The 22,627-nt window shown below is 45.3% G+C and overlaps 1 protein-coding gene across 1 annotated transcript; it reads right to left on the bottom strand.

Moving 5' to 3' along the window:
• Positions 1 to 21,723, bottom strand: LOC141019078 (F-box/LRR-repeat protein 19). The gene is made up of 11 exons (XM_073493873.1): positions 21,316 to 21,723; positions 16,352 to 16,540; positions 13,246 to 13,389; positions 11,187 to 11,273; positions 9,299 to 9,484; positions 9,172 to 9,204; positions 7,373 to 8,655; positions 7,063 to 7,226; positions 6,446 to 6,607; positions 5,517 to 5,738; positions 1 to 5,223 (listed from the first exon to the last, which is right to left on the bottom strand). The coding sequence occupies exons 2-11, from the start codon at positions 16,523 to 16,525 to the stop codon at positions 4,943 to 4,945; spliced, it is 2,736 nt and encodes a 911-aa protein (XP_073349974.1). The 5' UTR covers positions 16,526 to 16,540; positions 21,316 to 21,723; the 3' UTR covers positions 1 to 4,942.
• Positions 21,724 to 22,627: the final 904 nt, after the last annotated feature.

The following is a 22,627-nucleotide window of genomic DNA, read 5'->3' as shown; positions in this document are numbered from 1 at the left end:
TAAAAACAAACCCATTGCTTCTTTATTAGTTAGTCATTGTACAGTAGTCACTCATACGTAGCTGCCTTGAGTTGGTCTTTTTGTGTCACTTTTTACTTTTTGTTCCAACTTCTTCCTCAATTTTTTTCATCAACACGGCGGAAGAGTCATGGACAAAGTATAAAAAAAGAACAAAAAGCAAACAAAGAAAAGAAAGTCGGGATAAAATGCCCCTTTTCACAACAAAAACTACATTTGGCAAAAGGCGAGGATGAAGGTGATGATGATGATGATCCAGTGCATCTTTAAAACATCCATAAAGACATGAGAGCTTTACTAAGATACAGAAGAGGGAGGAGCTGAGATATGTCTGGGCGTCTGATTGGATAAGAGCTTTCAGGAGTCGGGGATTATCGTCCAATCAGATTTGAACTCCTCACCTGTTGCTAGGTGAAGTCTGAAGCTGTGATATGCATCGTCAACAGAATGTTATAGTCACAGTAAAAAAACAACTAAATCACCGAATACAAAAAATAAAGTATAAAACTGACCCACAGTGAAACATTGATCTGGTGTGTTTATGGCACAATGAGGCGATTGGCTGGCGAGCAGCACGACGTCATGGCGATTTTAAAATTTATCTACGAATACTTTTTACTTCCTGCGCGATGACAACGGGTCCAAACCTCCGCCACCGAGCAGGAACCAGACAGGAAGTGATGCGTTACCTCCACTGCACTGCTGCGACTCATCATTTTAAATCTAATAATATTCATCTTTATTTGTACCTAGAACCTCCAACTTCCAAGCTAACACCAGTTAGCTTGCTAATGTCTACTAATTAACTGAGCTAGCTAATGAGCTAACAGGCTAGCACTGCAGGTCACAAGTTTGGATCAACACATAATGGTGGTTTTCCTGCTCATTTTCCCGACATCTTGAATCAGCTGTTTGTTCAACGGTTTTATCTTCAATTGCAGAGTTGATGTGCAACTGTGATGCTAACATGGTACCATGTAGCTAACCAACCAAGCCAGTGTTAGCTTTTTAGCTAAGCGTACTAATGCACTAAAACATTAGGTCATTAAAATTGAAGGTCTTACATTTTAGAAATAAACTGTCATATTTTGAAACCGTGGAATTGAATTTCTTTGTGAGGAGCGACCTGCATGTGAGTGAGCTCATGAGCTAATGTTAGCATAGCTTGATAATGGCTTCTGTCATTTAAATATTCTTCACTTTAGTCTATTTTACCTTCCATTGCAGAGTTGAAAAAAAAAAACAGCAAGTTAATATGCAAATATGATGCTAACATATGCAGCTAGCATTGAAAGAGCTAACCATCATTGCACAAGCCAGTGTTGGCTTGTAACCTTGGCTTACTAATGCACGAATATGAATCAAAATAGTTCATTAAAAGCAGAGCTAACATTTGGGGAATTCAAACTGGAATACTGACACAAAATCTTCATTAGCTTGCTAGCTTATGTTAGCTATCCACTGATAATGGCTGCTTTCCTTTATTATCTAATTGTAGATTCTCATTTACGTCCTCAGTTTTTCTGAGTTCAGTGCAGTCGAGGTAACGCAACAGTTACTGACACAACGCTTGAAACTGAGCTAGCTAGCTAACGTGATACTGTGCGGCTAACGTGCACCACGCTAACCAACAAGCTAGCTAGTACAAGGCGCCACCCTGAAAAACATAAATATTCATTATTTCCTCATTATAATAAGTGTAGTCCATCATTTGTTTGGCTGTTTGATTTGTCGTTTACATCCAGAAATTCAACAACATGAAAAACGATGTAAATAATATTTACGACCCCCCCCTCCCCCCCCTCCCCTCAGTGCCACTGCCTCACATGATTGACAGCTCGTTTACACACATAATCAAACTAAACATCAGACAGTCGCAGCTGAAGCGCTGAAGACTGAAGATGAATCTGATCATCAGCGCCTCATTTATCAAAACATCTGCTGAGAAAACATCACTCGCTTTGATTTCTGGGTTTTTGTGACATCAGATCCGAACAGATCCTGACGTCAGAACCACAGATTTTCATAAGTGAGGCTGCTGACAGAACTACGGAAGCTCATTGTGGCCAAAAAACAAAACAGGTGAAGGAATAAAAAAAATGACAATCTTTATGGTTAATCTGAATTATGAGACAGCGAGTCCAGAAAAGTGGAACTTTAGACTCGAGTGTCGATTTTGACTTTGATTTTAATGAGACGGCAAATCGAGATTATTAAAATCAGAATTCTGACACGAGAACTGAAGATCACGAGACCGAGTCCAGATTATGACTCAGTTCGGTTTTTCTTCTGTTCGTGGCACAAATGAGCTTCAATAGGACAGAATCAGACTCAGCAAACAGGAAGATCATCATGTAGAAAACAAAACAACACATCCGTTCAGATAAATGGACCTGCTCAGATAAATGGACCTGCTGCCAACAGAACCGAGTGTGAGACAATTAAAAAAACAAACTCTCGTGCAGGAAGCAGGAATGTGTGTTGGGACTGGATGGGAGTGCTGCTGCGGCACTAAATAAATTAAAACCTGATTTAAAGAGAAACAAAAGAAAAAAAAAAGAAAATACTCCTGAGAAACAACGTGATCGATCGGTTCTGATCGGAGGAGACGAACACAGACGAGACGGAGACGAAGACGAAGACGAAGAGGAGAAGATGAACGATTGAGGCGAATGTTGAAGACACTGAGGCTCAGTTTCAGCTGTCGGTCTGAACACACACACACACACACACCCCGACCCCCCCACACACACACACACACACACACACACCCACCGACCCACACACACACACACACAGACAGAGGAGGAAGCAGGAAGTAAAAACACCTGGAACCAGAACCACACCTGAACAACCTTCAGCTGCAACACCTCTGATTGGACGCCATTTAAAGGAACAGTCTGAAATTTTGCACGACATGTTTCATCTCCACAGAGGTCTGCTTAGCCTAGCTTAGCACAACGACTGGAAGCAGGAGGAAACTGTTAGCCTAGCCACCTCTGTGGTTTTACTCTGAGCAGCGCTGGAGATGAAACGAGCAGCGATCAGAGCTGAACGTCTGGTCACATTCATCACCATTGATGCTAGGCTAAATACTGATGTGTTTAGCCTAGCTTAGCACAAACACTGGAAGCAGAGGGAAACTGTTAGCTTCACCCCCAAAACTATTAGCTTCACACTCTGATGTTTGGCTGTACAGAAACACGTCTGCTCAAGGAACAGGACAGTTTGGACGCTGTGTACAGAGACTGGAGGACGACGGGACGCTGCTGAAGACAGATCCTGGACCAGTCTGCTGAAGACAGATCCTGGACCAGTCTGCTGAAGACAGATCCTGGACCAGTCTGCTGAAGACAGATCCTGGACCAGTCTGCTGAAGACAGATCCTGGACCAGCCCGCAGACGATTTGAAAGAGAAAGCTGATCTGTGGACTCTTCACTGCTCCTGAAGGTCACACGCTCTGCATCAGTCTGGTGAGGTCACTTCCTGTTGACTGACTCAAAAGTCGATTTGATTTGAGTCGTCTTTACAAAGTCGAGTCCAAACGTTCGACAACGCAGAATCAATCTGTCGTATCGTCACGGAAACCTGGAAATAATCTGAAAGAGTCTCTGTGACTTCTGACACATGATGAGATGTTTGGAGCTGAGACGTCGTGTCTGCCTCCTCACTGGGTTCATACAATCATAATCAACACACACACACACACACACACACACACACACACACACACACACGTGTGTACATTCATTAAGCGCTGAGTTCCCTCTGATTGCAGCCTCGACACCGAGCGTTAACTCTCTCATGAATGAAGACAGAAAGACTCGGCTGACTCTGATCCGAGGTCTGATTATCAAACTGTTCTCAACTTTATCATTTAGCTTCGTCTCCAGGAAACCGAGTCCGTCTGAAATGCAACAGTTGATTCATTAATAGATGATTCAACAGGAAGCAGCAGGTAGGAGACGACCGGCTGCTTCTGGTCCTACGTGACACTGAACCGAGTCTCTTTGGGTTTTTGACTGCTGGTTGGACAAAACGAGACATCTGAAGACGTCATCTTGGTTTTTTGATGATGTTCAGCAGATTCTCTTTCTTTCATCGTCCGTCCACCTCAGCGCGGGAGTAATCCCTCTGCAGAGAGGCTCTCTAACTGCACCAGACTTCATACAAAAAAGATGCATTTCTAGAGCAGCACTCAAACACTTCAGGACACGTCGTCCACCCAGACTCAGACGAGCTCTGTCGGCCAAAGTCCAAAACTGTCTGTTCTGATCCTGCGTGAGACACAAATACCAGACTGTCCTCAGTTTAAACATCAAACCTCAAGTGTTTCTGACTTCCTGTGAGGGTGGGGTCAGGGGTCAGGGGTCAGGGGTGGAGGTTTAATGTCACCTTTCAAACCACAGCAACGAAATCTGGACAACATCAAGTTTTAATTTTCCACTTTTCTCTGTCCTGCAGCTACTGACGAGCAGGTGGATGTCTGGCATGATGATTGGTCGTTGGATGGAAGGAAAGGAAGGAAGGAAGGAAGGAAGGCAGGAAGTAGGGAAGGAAAGGAGTGTTGGGGTGATGTTTCAAAGGTTAAGGGTCATTTACAGTAAACTACAGATATATACACACACCCAAAATTGTACAGAGAACAAATATGTACATGCTCAGGGTTTCTAATTCTTTTTACTATTACCGACAACTTTCCCAAAATATCCTCCTCCTCCTCCTCCTCCTCTTCTTCTTCTGTGGTGGCTGTACTCGCTAACAAAACAAAACCTTTTCCAACAGGAGAAGTTGCTCAGGTCCCTCCTCCTTCCTCCTCCCTCCTCCTCTACCTCACCTGTCTGTAGTGTAATGAGGTGGGAGGCGGGGCTTGTAGGACGCCTGGACCAATGACTCAAGTGTCACGTGACATCGTGGAGGACTTTAGCTGTTCTTTAGCAGCGTTCTGTCTTCAGGAGGACAGGAGGAGGAGGAGGAGGAGGAGGAGGAGGCTGACGTAGCAGAGGAGGATGAAGCAGCGACCGTGGTGGTGGCAGAGGAGGAGGAGGTGGAGGAGGAGGAGGAGGAGGAGGTGGCGTGTGACGGGAAGGAGAGCAGCTGTCCGGTCTCAGAGGAGAGGAGGGAGCAGGAGCGCAGGTCCACCGTCTGCAGGGAGGTGCAGCGCCGCAGCAACGGGACGCACTGCTCCGTCACCTTCACACAGCCTGCAACACAGACAGCGTCAGTCCTGCAGCAGTACTACAGCAGTACTACTACAGTACTACAGCAGTACTACAGTACTACAGCACTACAGCAGTACTACAGTACTACAGCACTACAGCAGTACTACAGCAGTACTGCAGTACTACAGCAGCACTACTACAGTACTACAGCAGTACTACAACAGTACTACAGCAGTACTACAGTACTACAGCACTACAGCAGTATTACAGTGACAATAAAACTGCACTACAACACTTTGCAGTAGATGTGTAGCAGTCTGATTCTGGTCATTTACCTGCCAGGTTGATGTGGGTGAGGCTCTCTCTCAGGGGGGAGATGGGGGAGGTGAGGGTGTGCACCGTCTGGTCGGTGACGTTCCCACACTGACTCAGGTCCAACCTGGTCAGGTGAGGAACGTAACGCACCAACAGACGAGACGACGCGTCCGTCAGGTCCAAACCGGCCAATCGCAGCTCTGTCACGTTCTGGAAACGCCCCACTCTGGTTTCACCGTGAGCTGATCGACCAATCAGAGAGCAGAGAACATGTGAGAGACAGTTTGTTTTTGTTTCACTATAAAATCATCAAAATCATTTGTTTTAAATATATTCAGACACGTTCACCTTCAGATTAAAAGTGTCTCAACGTGAGTGTGTGAGTGAGCGCTTTTACACTGGACAGCAAGCTGCCAGCCTGGCTGTCCTTTTCGCGGCTAGGTCCGCGAAAAGGACAGAGCGCGGCATACTGGGGTCTGTTTTGGTCCGCCGATATGCCGCCTCGGAGGGTACACTTTCTGCCGCCTCCATTGCTATGTCAATCCAAGGTGTCGATGTGCCGGCAACTGCGTGACTAGGCGGAGGTGTCGATGACGTGCACTGTTGTGCGACCCGCAGCCGGGAGTTTTAAAAGCAGGAAACAGCTGATCGCAGCAGTCAGTCCATCACTTCATCCACGGACGTCAAGATGAGCAACCGGAAAGCCGCTGAGATCCGGGAGATGCTAACCATCACGGCCGAGAGAATCGTCAATAACCAGATCACTCGTCACTGTTCACGCCCAACTTCCTGCTTCACGTCACGTCTCATGTTTACGCCTACCCCAGTGGCGGCTGTTTTGCAAAGGAGGAATATTACACCTCCGTTTCACAGACAAGGCGGCAGATTGCAGCCTTTACCTGGCTGCAAATGTGGCGCATTTTCTATCTAAAAGGGGCTAGCGTCTCACCTGTCCTGGTGTCAGGCGGGGGGGCCAGCAGCTCTCTCAGGTGAGAGTCTTTGAGGTCCTCCACTCTGCTGAGGTCCAGCAGCTTCAGGCAGGGACAGACGGCCTGACACAGAGCAGAGACCACCGGCCACGGACACCCAGACACATTCAACTCCAACAGACCTGAACGGGACAGAGAGGACAGGTGAGACGCACAGGTGAGACGCACAGGTGAGAGGCACAGGTGAGAGTCTGTGCTGAAGAAGGGTGAAAAACCAGCTGAAAGCTCCAGAAGTTAACACTGAGTTCAGTTCCTGTTTTCTCTATGGAGTCTGGTACAGACACCTTCAGTGTCTCAGGTAGAGCTACTCACAGTCTGTCCTGTGATCTCTGGACATTGATGAATGTATTGATTGTCTCAAACTGCAGATGTTTTGTTTAGGTATTGATTGTGTCACTGTCTCCTTGTGTGATTGGTTGTTTCAGACTGTTCTACATCTCTGATGTCACACAGCTGAATATAAACAACAACGAGCGTTACAGACTTTTCTTTTCAAACAGTTTCTGACAAAGTGTGACAGTCAGTGTTGCAGACAACAGACAACAGACAACAGGTAAACAGGAAGTGCTGGCAGCACCTTGTAAGCGGTTGATGAGCCACATCAGCTGTTTCTTGGAGATGTTGGTATAACCCAGGTTGAGTGAGACGGGCTGTCGGCGGATGATACCACTCAGCATGGGGGGGGTGATGGAGCGCTGCCGGCTCAGATCGATCTGAGTCCACAACCGTTTATCACAACACCTGAAGAAGAGCACGCACGCACACACACACACACACACACACACACACACACACACACACACACACACACACACACACACTATGTTAGAGAGCAACCTCTTTCAGAACAGATGATGTCAGCGTGATGTCAGCGTGATGTCACTCACCAGCGGCTCCAGGTGCGGCAGACTCTCATGCAGACACACAGCTCTCTCTGGCTCAGGTGAGTGAACACTCGCAGCCACACGTCCCGCGTCATGATGTGGGAGGAGCCAGAGTCCAGCGGCAGGCAGCTGGGCTCGGGGCAGGTGGGGGGAGGCCTCACCAGGTGTCTCTCCATCTGAATGGGCCGGGGCGGCGAGGGCACCGCCGGAGGGCTGCGCTTCATCATCTGAGAACGCGGGGCGAGGCGGGACGGCTGCGAGCAGGGAGACGCCGCCATGGCTGACATCATCAGGCCGCCTCCCCCCGGGCCTCCTCCCCCGTTGGAGGTGGGGATGGAGGCGGAAGAGGAGGTGCTGTTGTTTCTGGACGTCTGGTTCTTACTGTTGCTACGGATCTTGTTGCCGCGGCTCCCGCTGCCTTTGGTCCCGCCCCCTCCTCCCCCACTGTGTCTGTGATTGGTCAGAACACCGCTGGCGTTCTCCTTCTCCCCTCCCTCCCTCCCCCCTCCTGTCCCTCCTCGTGTCCGTCCGTTGCGCGCCTCCTGCCCATTGCTGCGCTGCTTCCCCGTGAAGCCGTCGTGCTGCGAAGACGGCGGCATCTGATTGGAGGAGAGGGGTGAGGGCGGGGGGAGGGAGGCGGAGTTTTTCCTGGTCCTGTCAGAGGTGGGCGTGTCCTCCTCCTCTCCATCAAGCAGTCCTCCTTTCCGTCCTCGTGGAGGTAACCCCGCCTCACCTCCTCTCCGCCGTGCCTTCTCCCCGCCACCCCCTCCTTGCTCCTCCTCCCTCACCTCCTCCTCCCCCCTCCCTCCCTCCCCCTCCGACTCCTCGCTGGCACTGAAGCCCAGCTCGGCCAGGCGGCGCTCCCTTTCCCTCTCTCTCTCCCGCTCGCTGCGGCTCCTCTCTCGCTCCGCCCGCCCTCCGCTGCTGTTGCCGTAGACGACGGGAGGAGGCGGGGCGGGGGAGGATGATGATGGCGAGGACCCTCCCCCTGCCTGCTCCCCCCTGAGGGAGTCGTCAGAGTCGGACTCTGAGTCAGACTCTGAGCTGGAGGAGGACGAGGACGAGGACTCGGGCCGGCGCTCCAGCAGACACATCCTCTTAAAACGCTCCAGTTTCTCTCGGTGATGGGAGCGCTGGTCTGCACTCGACGTCCCCCCTGCTCCTCCCCCACCTCCTCCTCCCCCGGGCTGAGAAGAGGTTGTTGTCGAGGAGCCCTGCAGTCCTCCTGCTCCTCCTCCAGCTGAGGAGGTCGGGCCGTTGGACTCCACCGCCTCCTGTTTGGGTTTCTGATGGAGACAAATGTTTGTTTCATCACAGAGAAAAACTGAGATTAGATTCAACATACAAACCTGTCAGCACGTCCAAATTAATGGAAACATGAATTTAAACGTGGATTTATGTCTGAAAAATATGAAAAATGTCTCTAAACTATTGTCGTGGCTGCTGAGGGACAGACGGACACTGAAGCTGTGGACATTTGACAGGAGGGGGGGGTCTACCAGCTCACGTCATGGATCAGAAAACTTTTAATTCAGTAACAACTGTTTTAATGAACACGTGTTGTAAACCAGTCCAGTGGAAGATAAGACGTCCGTCAGGCTGAGGACACACAAACCATCACTAACACGACGACATTCAGGGAATAAATCCACATTTTGGAGCTCAGCTGGAGGACTTTACGAGATCACAGCAGTTTAATAGATAAGTTAACACAAACTGTGAAAAGTTCTGATGTTGTTGTTGGACTTGTTGACATGTTTGCCATCAGTCCACTCGAACAACACTGAGTGAAGGTTTCGTACCTTTTTGAGGCGTTTCTCGTGGGCGCCCTTCATCTGAGAGAGAGACAGAAGAAGACAGACAGACAGTCAGAGCGGTGAACAGCTTCAACACATCAGCGTCACGTCAAAGCAGAACCAGACGGTTCACCTTCTTCTTGGGCCCGCTGTCCTGAGGCAGCTCCTTATCCTTCTTCCTCTTGTGTCCCCCGTCCGTCCTCCCCCCCTCCTCCAGGGAGGGAGGGGCTTTCTTTTTAGGTGGAGGGTCGTCTGTGAGCTTCCAGCGGCCCACCTCGCCGTTATCCAGCCTGCGTTTCCCCGAGCCGTCGGCCTGGTCCTGGACAGGAACATCAAACTGATTCAGACGTCGGATTCAAAACAACCACAGGAAGTTTATTTTAATATAAAAGCTGCTGGTGGAGCTGAAACTAACTCATCACAACTAACAACTGTCTATTCTTAAACCCTAAACTGACCTATTAAATCCTATCAACCTATTTTAATTGTATTAAGACTTGATTCTCATTGACCCTGATCAGACCCTGTGACACCTCCGTCCTCAGTGATTGATCAGTGATCAGCTCTCAGTCCATCAGTTCACAGCTACATTAACCTGCGTCTGAGTGACCTCAGTCATGTGATGTCACTTCCTGCTTTGTATGAAACAAACCCATCCATCACTGGGACAAACAGACTCCATGTTTCTACTCAAAGACAGAAAGAAGTTCATGTAGAACATTTGCTGAATTTACAAGAAGGAACAAATAAGTCAGAATCAGTCAGAGACAGAGTTTCACACAGTTTATAAAGTGTCTCCAACTCAACAACTCACTAAACTGACACATTTGTTAAGGGAGTCTGGGGACAAAGAAGTCGCCTATACTGGTTACCGTTTAGTGTGTTTGTAAAATGTGACATGTTTAGCATCAATAAAATGTTTCTTCTTTCATAAATTGAGTGTAAATGGTGAAATCAGTGTAAACAGTGTGTTCAAACAGCTGCTAAATGTTGGCAGGTCAGACTTTAGCACTTTAGACACAGAAGCAGACAGGCTGGTGCAGCCATGCTGCCACAAACTGACACTTTTTACAAGGAAACACACAACTTGCTGTTTTCATTTAATGCTGAATTTACAAGAAGGAGACAATGATTCAGAATCTGTCAGAGACAGAGTTTCACTACGTTAGAAAGTTTGTTTTAACTCAACAACTCTTAAAATCACTACATTTGTTAAGGGAGTCTGGTGATGTTCTGTCACATGCAGCTCAGACCTCCTCACTGCATCTTGAGGGCGTTCGCACCTGAGATCAGATCCCTCAGGACGGATGTTGATACCAGGTCTGAACAGGAACAACTTGTTTTATCATGAATCATATTATAAGCATAAAGTCTTACAGGAAAAAGGCTCTCGCACTCCATTTTTTAAGAAAAATTAAAAGTTAAGTTTTCTTATAAAATCTAGATTTCACCTTAAGTGGAAAATTATTGTTAGTAAATCTCAAAATGATTCTTGTAATTCCACAAACAAATAAAGTTGTTCTTACAGACAGTAATATGTTCAGTAAAAACACTGCTAGGATAATGTTTACTGTAGAAAATAGAAAATATGAAACACAAATGATTTCTCTTAATATAACTTTATTCTCAGTCTGATGTGTTCGAGGAGCTTTAATACTCCTGTTCTGGGTACGGTGGCCATTTAAGGACATTTCAGACTGTTATCAGTTTTAGCGTGCTGACAAGAGAGATACTGTTGACAACAAATAATCAATTAACTGTCAACCATTAAATTAATCTGACAACGTTTTTTTGACAAGTATTTTTTTAAAGCCTTCACTCTCTGATGTCAGTTTATTAAACAATGAATATTTTCTGGTTTCTTTCCTCCTCTGGGACAAGAAACTGAATATCTTTGTGGAGGTAACAAGACATTTGAAGACATTGACCGATAGATGATAGTGAACCGGTGTGGTGGACAGGTGGACAGGTGGACAGGTGTCCTCTCCCTCCACCAGTCTCAGTACTGGGGGGACTCTTACCTTACTGGTCTTGCCCTCCTTGTGGCACTTGGGACACTCCCAGCAGTTTGGGATCTCATCGTTGATGATTCCTTCAGCTTTACCCATCTGAGACACAAACAACACAAGATGGCGGCACAGCGACCGTCAGTTACACCTAACAACCACAGTGACTCAGCACTTCCTGCTGCTTCAAAATAAAAGCCAAGGCCAATAAATCATCTCTACTCAAAGGATTTTAATGTGAAAAAACAAACTTCTCGATTCTCAGTCACTTTTACAGACTAAGTTTTTAATCTGTTTGTCACTGACAGAATGTAACTAAGTATATTTACTCAAGTACTACTTTTTTACTCCACTTTATTCGATAACTTTAGTTACTAGTTACTCTACAGATTACATGCTGCAGCAGAGCCATCGTAGTGTATTTCTTATTTATTTCAATCGGCACAAACTGCTTCTGATGATCAGTAAAATGTTGAATATCAGATCTGTCAGAATAAATATATGGATCAGTTACTCTTACTGCTACTTCAGATACTTAAGTACATTAACATCAGATACTTTCAGACTTTTACTCGAGTATGACTTCAGGATACTTTCTTCAGTTTATCACAAACATTCAACGACAACACATCTGGAGATACGTGGTTTTCACTGGACAGGAAGGTAATCTGAAAAGTAACTAAAGCTGAGTTACTTTACTTGAGTTTTTCCAGTACGTTATAACTGATACTTTAAGAACATGTCACATTACTTCTGTACTTTGACTGAAGTAGGATTTTGAATGCAGGACTTTTACTTGTAATGGATTACTTTTACTTTTACATTATTGGTACATTTAACTTAAACAACAGATCTGAACACATTTTCTACCTCTCAGTGATGGAATGTAACTAAGTACATTTACTCAAGTACCATACTTAAGTACCACTACACTGTGCAGAAGAAACATGATCTTTAATGTATTAAAGAAGTTTAAAAAGAGTTCAAGCGATCAGCTGATGGACAGGAAACGTGGATTGAAGTTATTGATCCGACCGAGTCTGACGGACATTTTGGAGAAATGATAGAGAAAACAGAAATATTACATTAAACCCTCATTATTGGACTTCTTGAACTATTTACTGTTAAATTATCATTTATTTTGAATTATTTCTGATACTGATACTTTCTGATACGTGTTTATCAGGAGGATATTAAAATTAAATAGATATTTTTGACCATCTCGATCAATTTATGATTCCAAAATCTAACAATACATAGTTTCATATCATGATGCTCAGTCCCAATGACATCATTTTCTTCATATAATTAAAACCATCTTTAATTTGTTTTCTTAAATTTAAAGCTTAATTCTCGAAAATTCCAACTTTTACATCTTTTGAAAATATTCTGATTACATCTTTAAAGGTTTCAGATTTCTTTCTCTTCACACGACCTCTGAGATTCTGTCGTAGTTTGGTCGCCTGACCTCAACCAGCAGGAAAATACTGTTTTATTTGTTGGCAGAGATTAATTCTGATGTTCTTCTATTTCTGTTTCTCTTCATTATTATTCTCTTTGTTGCTCTTTAATTCTCTCGGCTGCAGAGCCTCAGTTTCCCCTCAGGGTTAAAAAAACTCACAGCCTGTTCATGTTTGTGCTTGAAGAGAAAGAAGAAGAGGATTTATTCCTGCGTTGTGATTTCTCCTGCCTGGTGTCCAAGGTAACAAACAAAACTCATTGGTGGTTCCAGTCAGGCAGGTTGTCCTGTACAGTGTGTTCTGTCTGTATCATCCACACATTACAGCAGTGAGCAACATGATCCTTCAATCAATCTGAGGTTATTTGGGGAAATGTCTGAGGTGGATTTGTGGAGATGTGCAGAAGACTGACGAGAGGCAAAGTTTAAAGAAGAATTGAGTATCTTTATAATCGGGCTCTGATCATGATCATCAGTGAGATCATCGTCCACACATCGGTCTCTTTAACCCAAAATCTGCATTTCTGCAGCTGAGAGTGTAGAAACACTGAACACACCTGTGACGTTAAAGTTAAATCAAGACGAGTTTCGATGAGAGCAGGTGTGACGACTGACCTTGAGGCAGCTGGGGTGGATGATCTCGTTGCAGATGGTGCACTCCATCAGAGAGAGGCTGAACTTCTCCTCCTCAGAGTCCACCGTGTCCTCCTTCCCCGCCTCGCCGCACGCAAAACACACCGCCGTGTGAGGCAACACCGGCTGGACAGAGAGAGAGAGACAAGTGAGTCAGACAGGTAGAGATACAGGTGGGGAGACAGGTGAGTCAGGCACCGGTCATGCTAGCAGCCATATTTAGACACAGTGGTGCTGTGAGCTAAATGCAACATGTTGATGATTCACAGGTGATCATGAGTTTTTAGACACGTTAAAGCAGAAATGTTACATATTGTGTCTTTAATCGATCGGTTTGTTTCTCATGTGACGTCATGTGTGATCGTCTGTCAGTAAACTGAATCTCTGAACTGTCAAACTAAACAAGTAAACTACAATTATTAATGGAGAAAAATAACTGACAGATTAATCAATAATAATCAATGCCTACACTACCCACAATGCAACGGGACAGCCAAGATTTGACACTGTGGTGTGTTTTGCTAGCAGCAGCTAATGTAGCCTGAAGTGACATCACACATTCCTGAAGCGTGGACAACAAAGAAAACTAATAACTGTTGGAAGATTAACGAGGAGGAGACGAGCTGCTCCGACTGAGAGACCACCAGAGGGCGTCTCCTCCTCCTCCTCCTCCTCCTCCTCCTCCTCCTCCTCCTCCTCCTCCTCCTCCTCCCTCAGGACGTTCATAACTGAAACCAACACATCCTCATCTTCCTCTCCACCTCCTGCTCCACCCCTAACCACAAACAAACAAACAAATAAATAAATAAATCAACAGCAATAATCTGAGGAGCAGCAGACTGACTGGCTCAGTGTGTGTGTGTGTGTGTGTGTGTGTGTGTGTGTGTGTGTGTGTGTGTGTGTGTGTGTGTGTGTGTGTGTGTGTGTGTGTGTGTGTGTGTTAAAGCATCTCAGTGAAACCACGGCGATGAATCAAAGCCAACTCTCTCTCACTCACAGCACCAGCAACCATCTCCGGTTGCCACGGAAACCCAGCATCCTCTCCTGCTGATGCTATTTGAAGAATCGACACAAAAAAAATCCACACCTTCAGTGTTTGAAGACTCTGTGTGTGTGTGTGTGTGTGTGTGTGTGTGTGTGTGTGTGTGTGTGTGTGTGTGTGTGTGTGTGTATCTCTGTGAGGACCGGTCTATGTTCTGGAGTGTGATGAGAACATTTTGTCCGCTCCTCACATTGAACCTAATCAATGATCCTGATTGATTTTCTGTTTTGACGTGATGAAGAACAACAAACATCTCAGCCTGTTTATTTGATCCATGAACACGAACACGTGATGTCAGAGGGATCGTATTAGAGAATATGTTATCAACAGACGGGTACTCATGTACAGTTGAGCTGATCACACTATTGATCGACTGTTTACTGTAACTGAAGTCAATTAAAGATTTAGAAACGTGTGACAGCACACCAAGTTATTGATCCTGGTCCTGGTCCAGTGTTCATCATGACTTCTTTATGTCACAATCAGCACCAACATGTAAATACAGCTGTCAGCCCTGTGGACAGTGAAGATGAAAGCAGGTAGTTTACTGTGTCGATCAGTCTTCTAGTGCTTAAATCTTATATCTGTCATTCACGTTGGTTTTCAACGGCCAAAAAAGTTTAATTTAAGCTGAAATCTTCACTGTAGCTGCTGAACTCCACCTCACGCAGAGGGTGTAAACATCATCTCCTCTGATCAGGTTGTGATCTCTGTGATCGCAGCAGACGAGCTGTATGGAGACATCAGGAGGAGATGATGACTGAGCCTGACTTTATATCATCAGGAGGAGATGATGACTGAGCCTGACTTTATATCATCAGGAGGAGATGATGGCTGAGCCTGACTTTATATCATCAGGAGGAGATGATGACTGAGCCTGACTTTATATCATCAGGAGGAGACGATGGCTGAGCCTGACTTTATATCATCAGGAGGAGATGATGGCTGAGCCTGACTTTATATCATCAGGAGGAGATGATGGCTGAGCCTGACTTTATATCATCAGGAGGAGATGATGGCTGAGCCTGACTTTATATCATCAGGAGGAGACGATGACTGAGCCTGACTTTATATCATCAGGAGGAGACGATGGCTGAGCCTGACTTTATATCATCAGGAGGAGATGATGGCTGAGCCTGACTTTATATCATCAGGAGGAGATGATGACTGAGCCTGACTTTATATCATCAGGAGGAGACGATGGCTGAGCCTGACTTTATATCATCAGGAGGAGATGATGGCTGAGCCTGACTTTATATCATCAGGAGGAGATGATGGCTGAGCCTGACTTTATATCATCAGGAGGAGATGATGACTGAGCCTGACTTTATATCATCAGGAGGAGACGATGGCTGAGCCTGACTTTATATCATCAGGAGGAGATGATGGCTGAGCCTGACTTTATATCATCAGGAGGAGATGATGACTGAGCCTGACTTTATATCATCAGGAGGAGATGATGGCTGAGCCTGACTTTATATCATCAGGAGGAGATGATGGCTGAGCCTGACTTTATATCATCAGGAGGAGATGATGGCTGAGCCTGACTTTATATCATCAGGAGGAGATGATGGCTGAGCCTGACTTTATATCATCAGGAGGAGATGATGGGTGAGTTTAATGTTTGGGTGAGCTCTCCTCACTGTGTGTGTGTGTGTCTGTGTGTGTCTGTGTGTGTGTCACTGTTGTTAGAGTCTTGTTGATACATGCAAATGTTGGTCTTTCAGCTGAAGTGAGCACTTTGTGATATAAAGTGTGTAAGTGTGTGTTTGCTCTGCATGCAAATGTGTTTAAAACCGGCTCAGTGACTCCGCTCGTGCGTTTAACGTCCTGACTAATAAAGTTTGGAGTGTTTGAATCAGTGTTTACATGTTGGAGTACTGGAGCGTGAATGAAGCGGAATGATCCTTTAAAGCTTTCTTTAAAAAGGACTTCATTTTGTTTTCATGAACGAGACACAAACAAAAACCAGCTGGAGACACCTGTCAATCAACCTGAGTGTGAACCGTGTGTGTGTGTGTGTGTGTGTGTGTGTGTGCGTCTCACCGCCGTGCACTGTCTCAGGAGGCAGGACTGCTTCATCCGGCCGGGCCCTCCGAACTTCTTCATGTCCTTACAGAAGTGACACTCTCCACACTCGGTCCTCATGCAGGCCTGGCAGCGCCGGCACCGCGTCCGCCTGCGCCTCGCCCCCCCGCCCAGCGCCTTACTGCCCGACATCCCCGAACAAGTCAGCTGCAGACAGACGGCGAGCAGAGGTGAGGTTAAAGGTCAATGATGACATCACAGGGGCAAAAAAGTTAGAGGTTCTCTTCAGACAAAACAAAGATGGCAGCCTGAGGGAGAGCTGCTTCCTCAGGCTGCCATCTTTGTTTGGGTCAGGGACCAGACACACACTCAACACACACAAATAAACAGGTTATTTTACACACAAAAGGTTGATTTCTCAGTTTTGAGCACAAATGTGTTCAACGCAGTGTGAGTGAGCGCTTGTGTGCCAGGAGCAGTCTTGGGCGATATCCAAAATGTTACATCACGATACCGTCCCGCCCAAATATGGCGCTCGACAAGATTATTGTCCAACAGCAAAGACAACATGTCGTCTCTTTCCGATCACGTGAGCTGCCATTTTCTCTGCTTCAAACCCCAAATAATGTTAAAGTGCTGCGTGAAGCCGCTGCATCATTAACCTCCACCAGCCCGCTCTCATTCTCACCTCGTCAGGTATCATCACACGCTGCGACAGCTCAGCCTGCATTTTCTTTCCAAAATAAAAGCCCTGAGATGCCGTAACAGCTGTGTGTTATTCGATATTGTGAAAAATATTGCATATGATGGCGACTACACGATGTTCGATAGTAAACCTACTGCCAAGATAATCCAGAGACTTTACCTCAGAGCATCACAGGTTCACAGCATCATGGTATATGAAATTATGTCATTTCTATTATTATTATGAGTTAGTTTGACCCTGAAATGAATGAAAATAGGTTTTTGTTGAAGAAATGCTTTATTATAATGTTAAGAAATATTGACGTAAAAAGACTTAAATTAAACTTTAAATTAGCGACAGACTGATATTCATGATGCTTTCTGTGATCACGTGACAATTAAATAAATTACATTTAAAAAACGTTGCCTCTCTGTCGCCTCAACTCCTGATAAATGTGATCAAAAACAAAGTGTTGAGTTTATATGTTGCTGAGCTGATGTCACCGTGGACTGAATCTCTCTGTGGGACAAAACGAGACACGTAAAGACGTCGTGTTGGACGAGAGCTGCAGCGACGTTCTGGTTTCGGGGTACACGTGATACGAACCCCGACGCTCATCATTCTGGTACATTTGCTGATCTATGCTGTTGATTTCTGTGTGATTAGTGTTATTTAACATGTAATTCAGGGTTGATGAAGCTTCATGTCTGCCAGGATATAATCATATATCTGATATCTGAGGTGCTTGTAGTCGGTCTGACCTCTGTCGTCATCACACCTCAGAGTTCATGGTGGTTTTCAACTTGCCGCCACAGCTCACTGCGTTACCATGGCAACCACACAGAAACTACAGTGAGAGAAGTGATGGAGGATCTGATCTGAGATCAGTGAGGTATCTGATCATCTGATCCTGGACTATACACAACGTTTGTGTTGTGTGATGATGAGATTATTATCGATGGATCACTGGAACAATATCTGATCACCTCCGAGACTTTTATTATTAAAGTGTTCAATAATAATGATAATGACATCATGACATCATATGTAGACTGTTAGAGTTCAGAGAGGAGCTGATGAAGCTGATTCTGTGAGCAGCTGTTGCATCATCGTCCCGACACGACACGAGAGCCCGGCTGCAGGTTTTGGGCCCAGACTGATGTCAGCGAGTAAAGAAGTCCAATACTGATCCATCAGCTGATGTACAGAGTTTTTGTGATGAATCCTCAAACATGGTTATCAAACACTGTAACATGGATGAAGGATATTTACAGATCAACAACAAACTTTACTGAGTGAACTAAAACAGTAAACTGTGTTTCACGATCATAAATCATCTTCTGCTCCGTGTTCTTTAAAACCAGAAAGTTTTCACATCAGCCGGCATCAACAACAACTACACTGACACCAGCATGTCTGTGATTGGCTGCTGTCAGCCACCTGATGGACCAACCAGGTTCCACCTGAGATTTACAACATTTACATTAAAGGAGCAGTCTGTGGTTTAGCTGAAGAAATGTTAACGAGCAGAGAGAGATGTTCACCGACTGAAACAACAACAAACTGACAACACAGTCTATACTGTTTTACTTTGTTTATATGTGGCGGACCCTGCCACCTTTCTAGCTTCAAACAGTGTTCTGGGACCTTATTTTCCTCTGAGAGCAGCTGGTTTATTCACCGATGGAAACAGTTTGTGTTATTACCTCATTAATATTGTAAATATTACAATTCTAAGCTACAAAACTACAGAGTGACCCTTTAATATGACTTTTTAAATGTCTGCTGCAGCCGCTCGCTGTCCGGACAAACCTTCAGAGCTTCATCACATCTTTTATCATATTTTTCTTTATTTTTATTCGCAGCTTCTACGCAGGTTTTTGATGAAGCTTTGATTGTCATGTTTCATATTTTATGGCATCGTCACACTAAAAGACTCTGAAACCGCATCTCCAGTCTGAATAAAGCGATTCAATGTATTAAATTAAAGCAACAAAGCAGCAACAAACCATAATGATAGTTTTTCTGTAAAGATGAGAGGCTGGATATGTTTTTTGTAATTGTGGTGATATAAATGTAATTAAAGGAGCAGTTAGTGGTTCTGGAAACAGTTTGACTGTTGGGTCTGTTGGGTCTCACTTAGGGCTGCAGTCATATCGTTTAAGCTACAGTGTGGAATGAAACTGACCAAGATCACGTCCTGCACATTAGATTGTCTTTAGTTTTGATTTCTACCATATTAGTGATATTTAAGTGTGTTTATTTCAGGTTCATATCAAGTTTCATGTCTGTCAAAGTAGGAAGAAAAGAGAGCAGGAGGTAACATCTGTCTGTGTGTCTGTCTGTGACTCTGCAGAGTCACAATGATTCACACTGAACAAAAAACACCAAGTCATGAAACCACAGCGCTGCTTCACTTCAGCCGGACTGAACCCTGCTGCCGTCCTCTGCAGCTGCTGAAGGATCAGACATCATTGATTTGTCGATCGGCAGAAATATTCGGAAACTATTTACAGAACGATAAATTATTTATTGTTTTCTGCGTTTCAGCTGATCTTGTGTGATGACTGTCTGCTCGTCTCGGTCTGGTGGAGCAGAACATTTGGGCAGCATGATGGGCTAAAACTAATAAATTGTGATTATTAGGAAAAGAAGAACTTTGACAGCACTTCATTTCACTTTTATACCAAACAAACAGTGAACAACACTTCACACAACCATCAGGACGTCTGCAGCTCCACAGTCCTTCAGTATAACTGTGTGTTTAATAAAACACTGCAGCTCCTGTGATTTGGATATTGCACTTGTCTATATTGTGATTTTGATAATATTTCTAATTATCATGCAGCCGCACAGTAAATTCAATATATTTTCTAATTTGAACATTTTGGTCAATGAAGACAGAAAACATCCCCTTCATGCTCGAGACAACTGTGACAGACAGTATTAATTAGTTTAATCAACTGGATGATAAAGAAAATAGTCGCTGGATCGATCAATAGTGACACTAATCATAAGCTGCATCCATAATTTAAACAATGTGATCTGATTTATTGACCTCTATGATAAACATTAATAACATGAACACATTCTGACCCCTCGAGGTTCGGTATTAAATATTTAAGTCGTCTTTGACTCTGAAGAAAAAGTGATGAACTATTTTTTCTGACCTTTTAAAAATGAAGTGATTACTCGACCAAATAACTGGCGGATGAATCAATAATATAAATATGTGTTCGGTCCAGGCCCGGCGCTGATAGAGCTTAAAATCCTTATTGGGTCACAGAGTTCGCTGTCACACCTGGACTGATGTTTGTGATTAGAGCTGCAAATAACTATTATTTTATTAATGATTAGTCTCACGTCATGTTCCTGGTAATCAATTACACATTTAGTCTTTATATTATTGGAAAATATCCCAGAACCAACGAGACGTCTGTTCATGTTGTTGAGTCCAAAACAGCATCAGGTCTGTGAGCGAACAGCTCAGGAGCTGCTGGTGATGATCAGTCATCAAAACAGATGCAGATTAAATCTAAAAATGAACCAAATGCAACTGAAGAGCTGATCAGCTGACTGACTGATGAGAAACTGTTTATTTTGGAGTAAAAACACAAACCAGGTGCTTCTTCTCTCGTCACCTCTCTGCTGCTGCTCTGCTTCTCAGTGACTCTCTGCACCTTCTTATTCTTCTGTTTCTGCTGAAGCTCATTCTCAGTGTTTGTTTTTGCTCAGCAGCAGCTCTGAGCAACACAATGAGACGAGCTCCCACAGCTCCGGGTTGTGTAATGTGTTGGTACCGTGTCTCCTCTGCAGCCTCCAGCTGATCCCAGCCTGTGTAAACTTCTGCGTGCTGCACTGATAACGCGAGCATCAGATCGATCAGGGAGATTACACACCATGAAGCTAACAGAAGTTAGCAGCCAAGAATAATGAAGATGCGCATCTGGCACCACTTGCGAGACAGTTGCTAACGGCTAACAACTAGCGCGTCACAGTAACCTACATTTAATGAGAGCAGGCGAGCACGCGGACAGCTGCAGGTGTGTGTACACGCTCAGTGTGACGTTAATTTAAGAAGCACATACCTGAAAACATGACACACGCTGCCCTCACCCTCCCCCCGTGCTCTCAAACACAAACGTTAGGTTGGTACCATGCTAGCATGCTAGCTGCCTCCGCAGGCTGCAGTGCGCTTCCTCTTTCATTATCTCTGTGCTCCGGTAAAACCTCCCCGGGCTCACGGAGGCTCGTTAAAACCGCGTGTGTGTGAAGAAATGACCGAGCAGGGACTCACCTCTTCGTATCAGGTCGCATACTCCTTGGTCGCACATTAGAAATAATATTAGCCACCAGTTAGCCAGCGTTAGCTCGTGTGTAGCGCCGCTAGCCGTCCGCTTCCTTGTTTCTGTCTCCGCCAGGCTGCTGGTCGCTCCCGGGCTGCTCACGCGCGGCCCATCGCGGCGGCTGTTCCGGCTGTTCCGGCTGCTCCGGCTGCTCCCGCGCTGCCGTGCGGACCCGCGGCGGCTCCGAGCGTCTCGATTACCAAACTGATCGATATCGATAAAGTGAAGGGCGCAGTGCTGCTGACTGAGTCGTGCCCATTCACTGCTCGCTCTCTCTCTCTCTCTCTCGCTGTGCGTGGCTGTCTCTCTCCCCCCGCCCCGCACGTTACGGCGTGTTCCTGCTCGCTCCCTCGCGCGCCGCCTCACGGCTCCTAAAATGGCTCATTTTGACTGAAGCGCAGTGTTTTCAGGCGACGCACGGTTTTAACCCTCCGCGGGAACTAGGCCGCGCTCACCGCTGCGTTGGAAATGGATCAGATGTTGTGAATAAAGAGCAGCGCGCGGCTATTGTTCTCCGTGTCTATTGTGTGGCGCCTGGCTGCGGTGCTGTGCGTGATTTGGTTCAGTGTTGCGGGTCTGTTGGTCGCCTGTGACGCGTTTAACCCCCCGCATTGATTACATCACACAGGTGACTACAGTCTCCATTCTGCCTCGGAGGGAGAAAAAAATTAATTAAATAAATAAATGTTGTAAATAAAATATGGGCAGCGATGATATGCACGCTCCGCCCCCTGCGAGGTGACGTCACGATGCGTCGGGTGCAGAGATGCATTCTGGATCTTGTAGTGTGGAGGCCTGAACATTAAGGGAACAACCTCCAGGAAGATATCAGGACGTGACGACGCTTCATAATAATGCAAACAAACCTCAGTCAGCCTTAATATTTCTGACTAATCATCACAACTATGACATTTAATAAACTAAACACAGAAACATCAGGATTTAAAGGTGCAATATGTAAGAATTTTATTAAAAATGAACTAAAATTATCAACAGTGTGAATGAAATAAGAGTTGTGATGTCATGTCAGATGTTTATGTACATAGCTACAGAAGTTAGCATGCTAACAGGCTAGCTGCAGCCTGTTCTGTCTCAGTCCAGACCACTACCTGCACGGCTAACCGAGGTAACTAGCTAACAGCAGCTACAGTTGGTGGTTATCTGTATGGCACTCAGGAGGTGAGCAGTTCTCAACTAAACTCAAACACATGACAAACAAGTCATTAATTTTATCACGTTTCCATCAAAGTTCTCACATTTACA

This window comes from Pagrus major, chromosome 23 (assembly GCF_040436345.1).
Source record: "Pagrus major chromosome 23, Pma_NU_1.0".
In the NCBI taxonomy this organism is placed as follows: domain Eukaryota; kingdom Metazoa; phylum Chordata; class Actinopteri; order Spariformes; family Sparidae; genus Pagrus; species Pagrus major.
The sequence above is the reverse complement of the archived record's forward strand: the minus strand, read 5'-3'. Positions and strand labels throughout refer to the sequence as shown.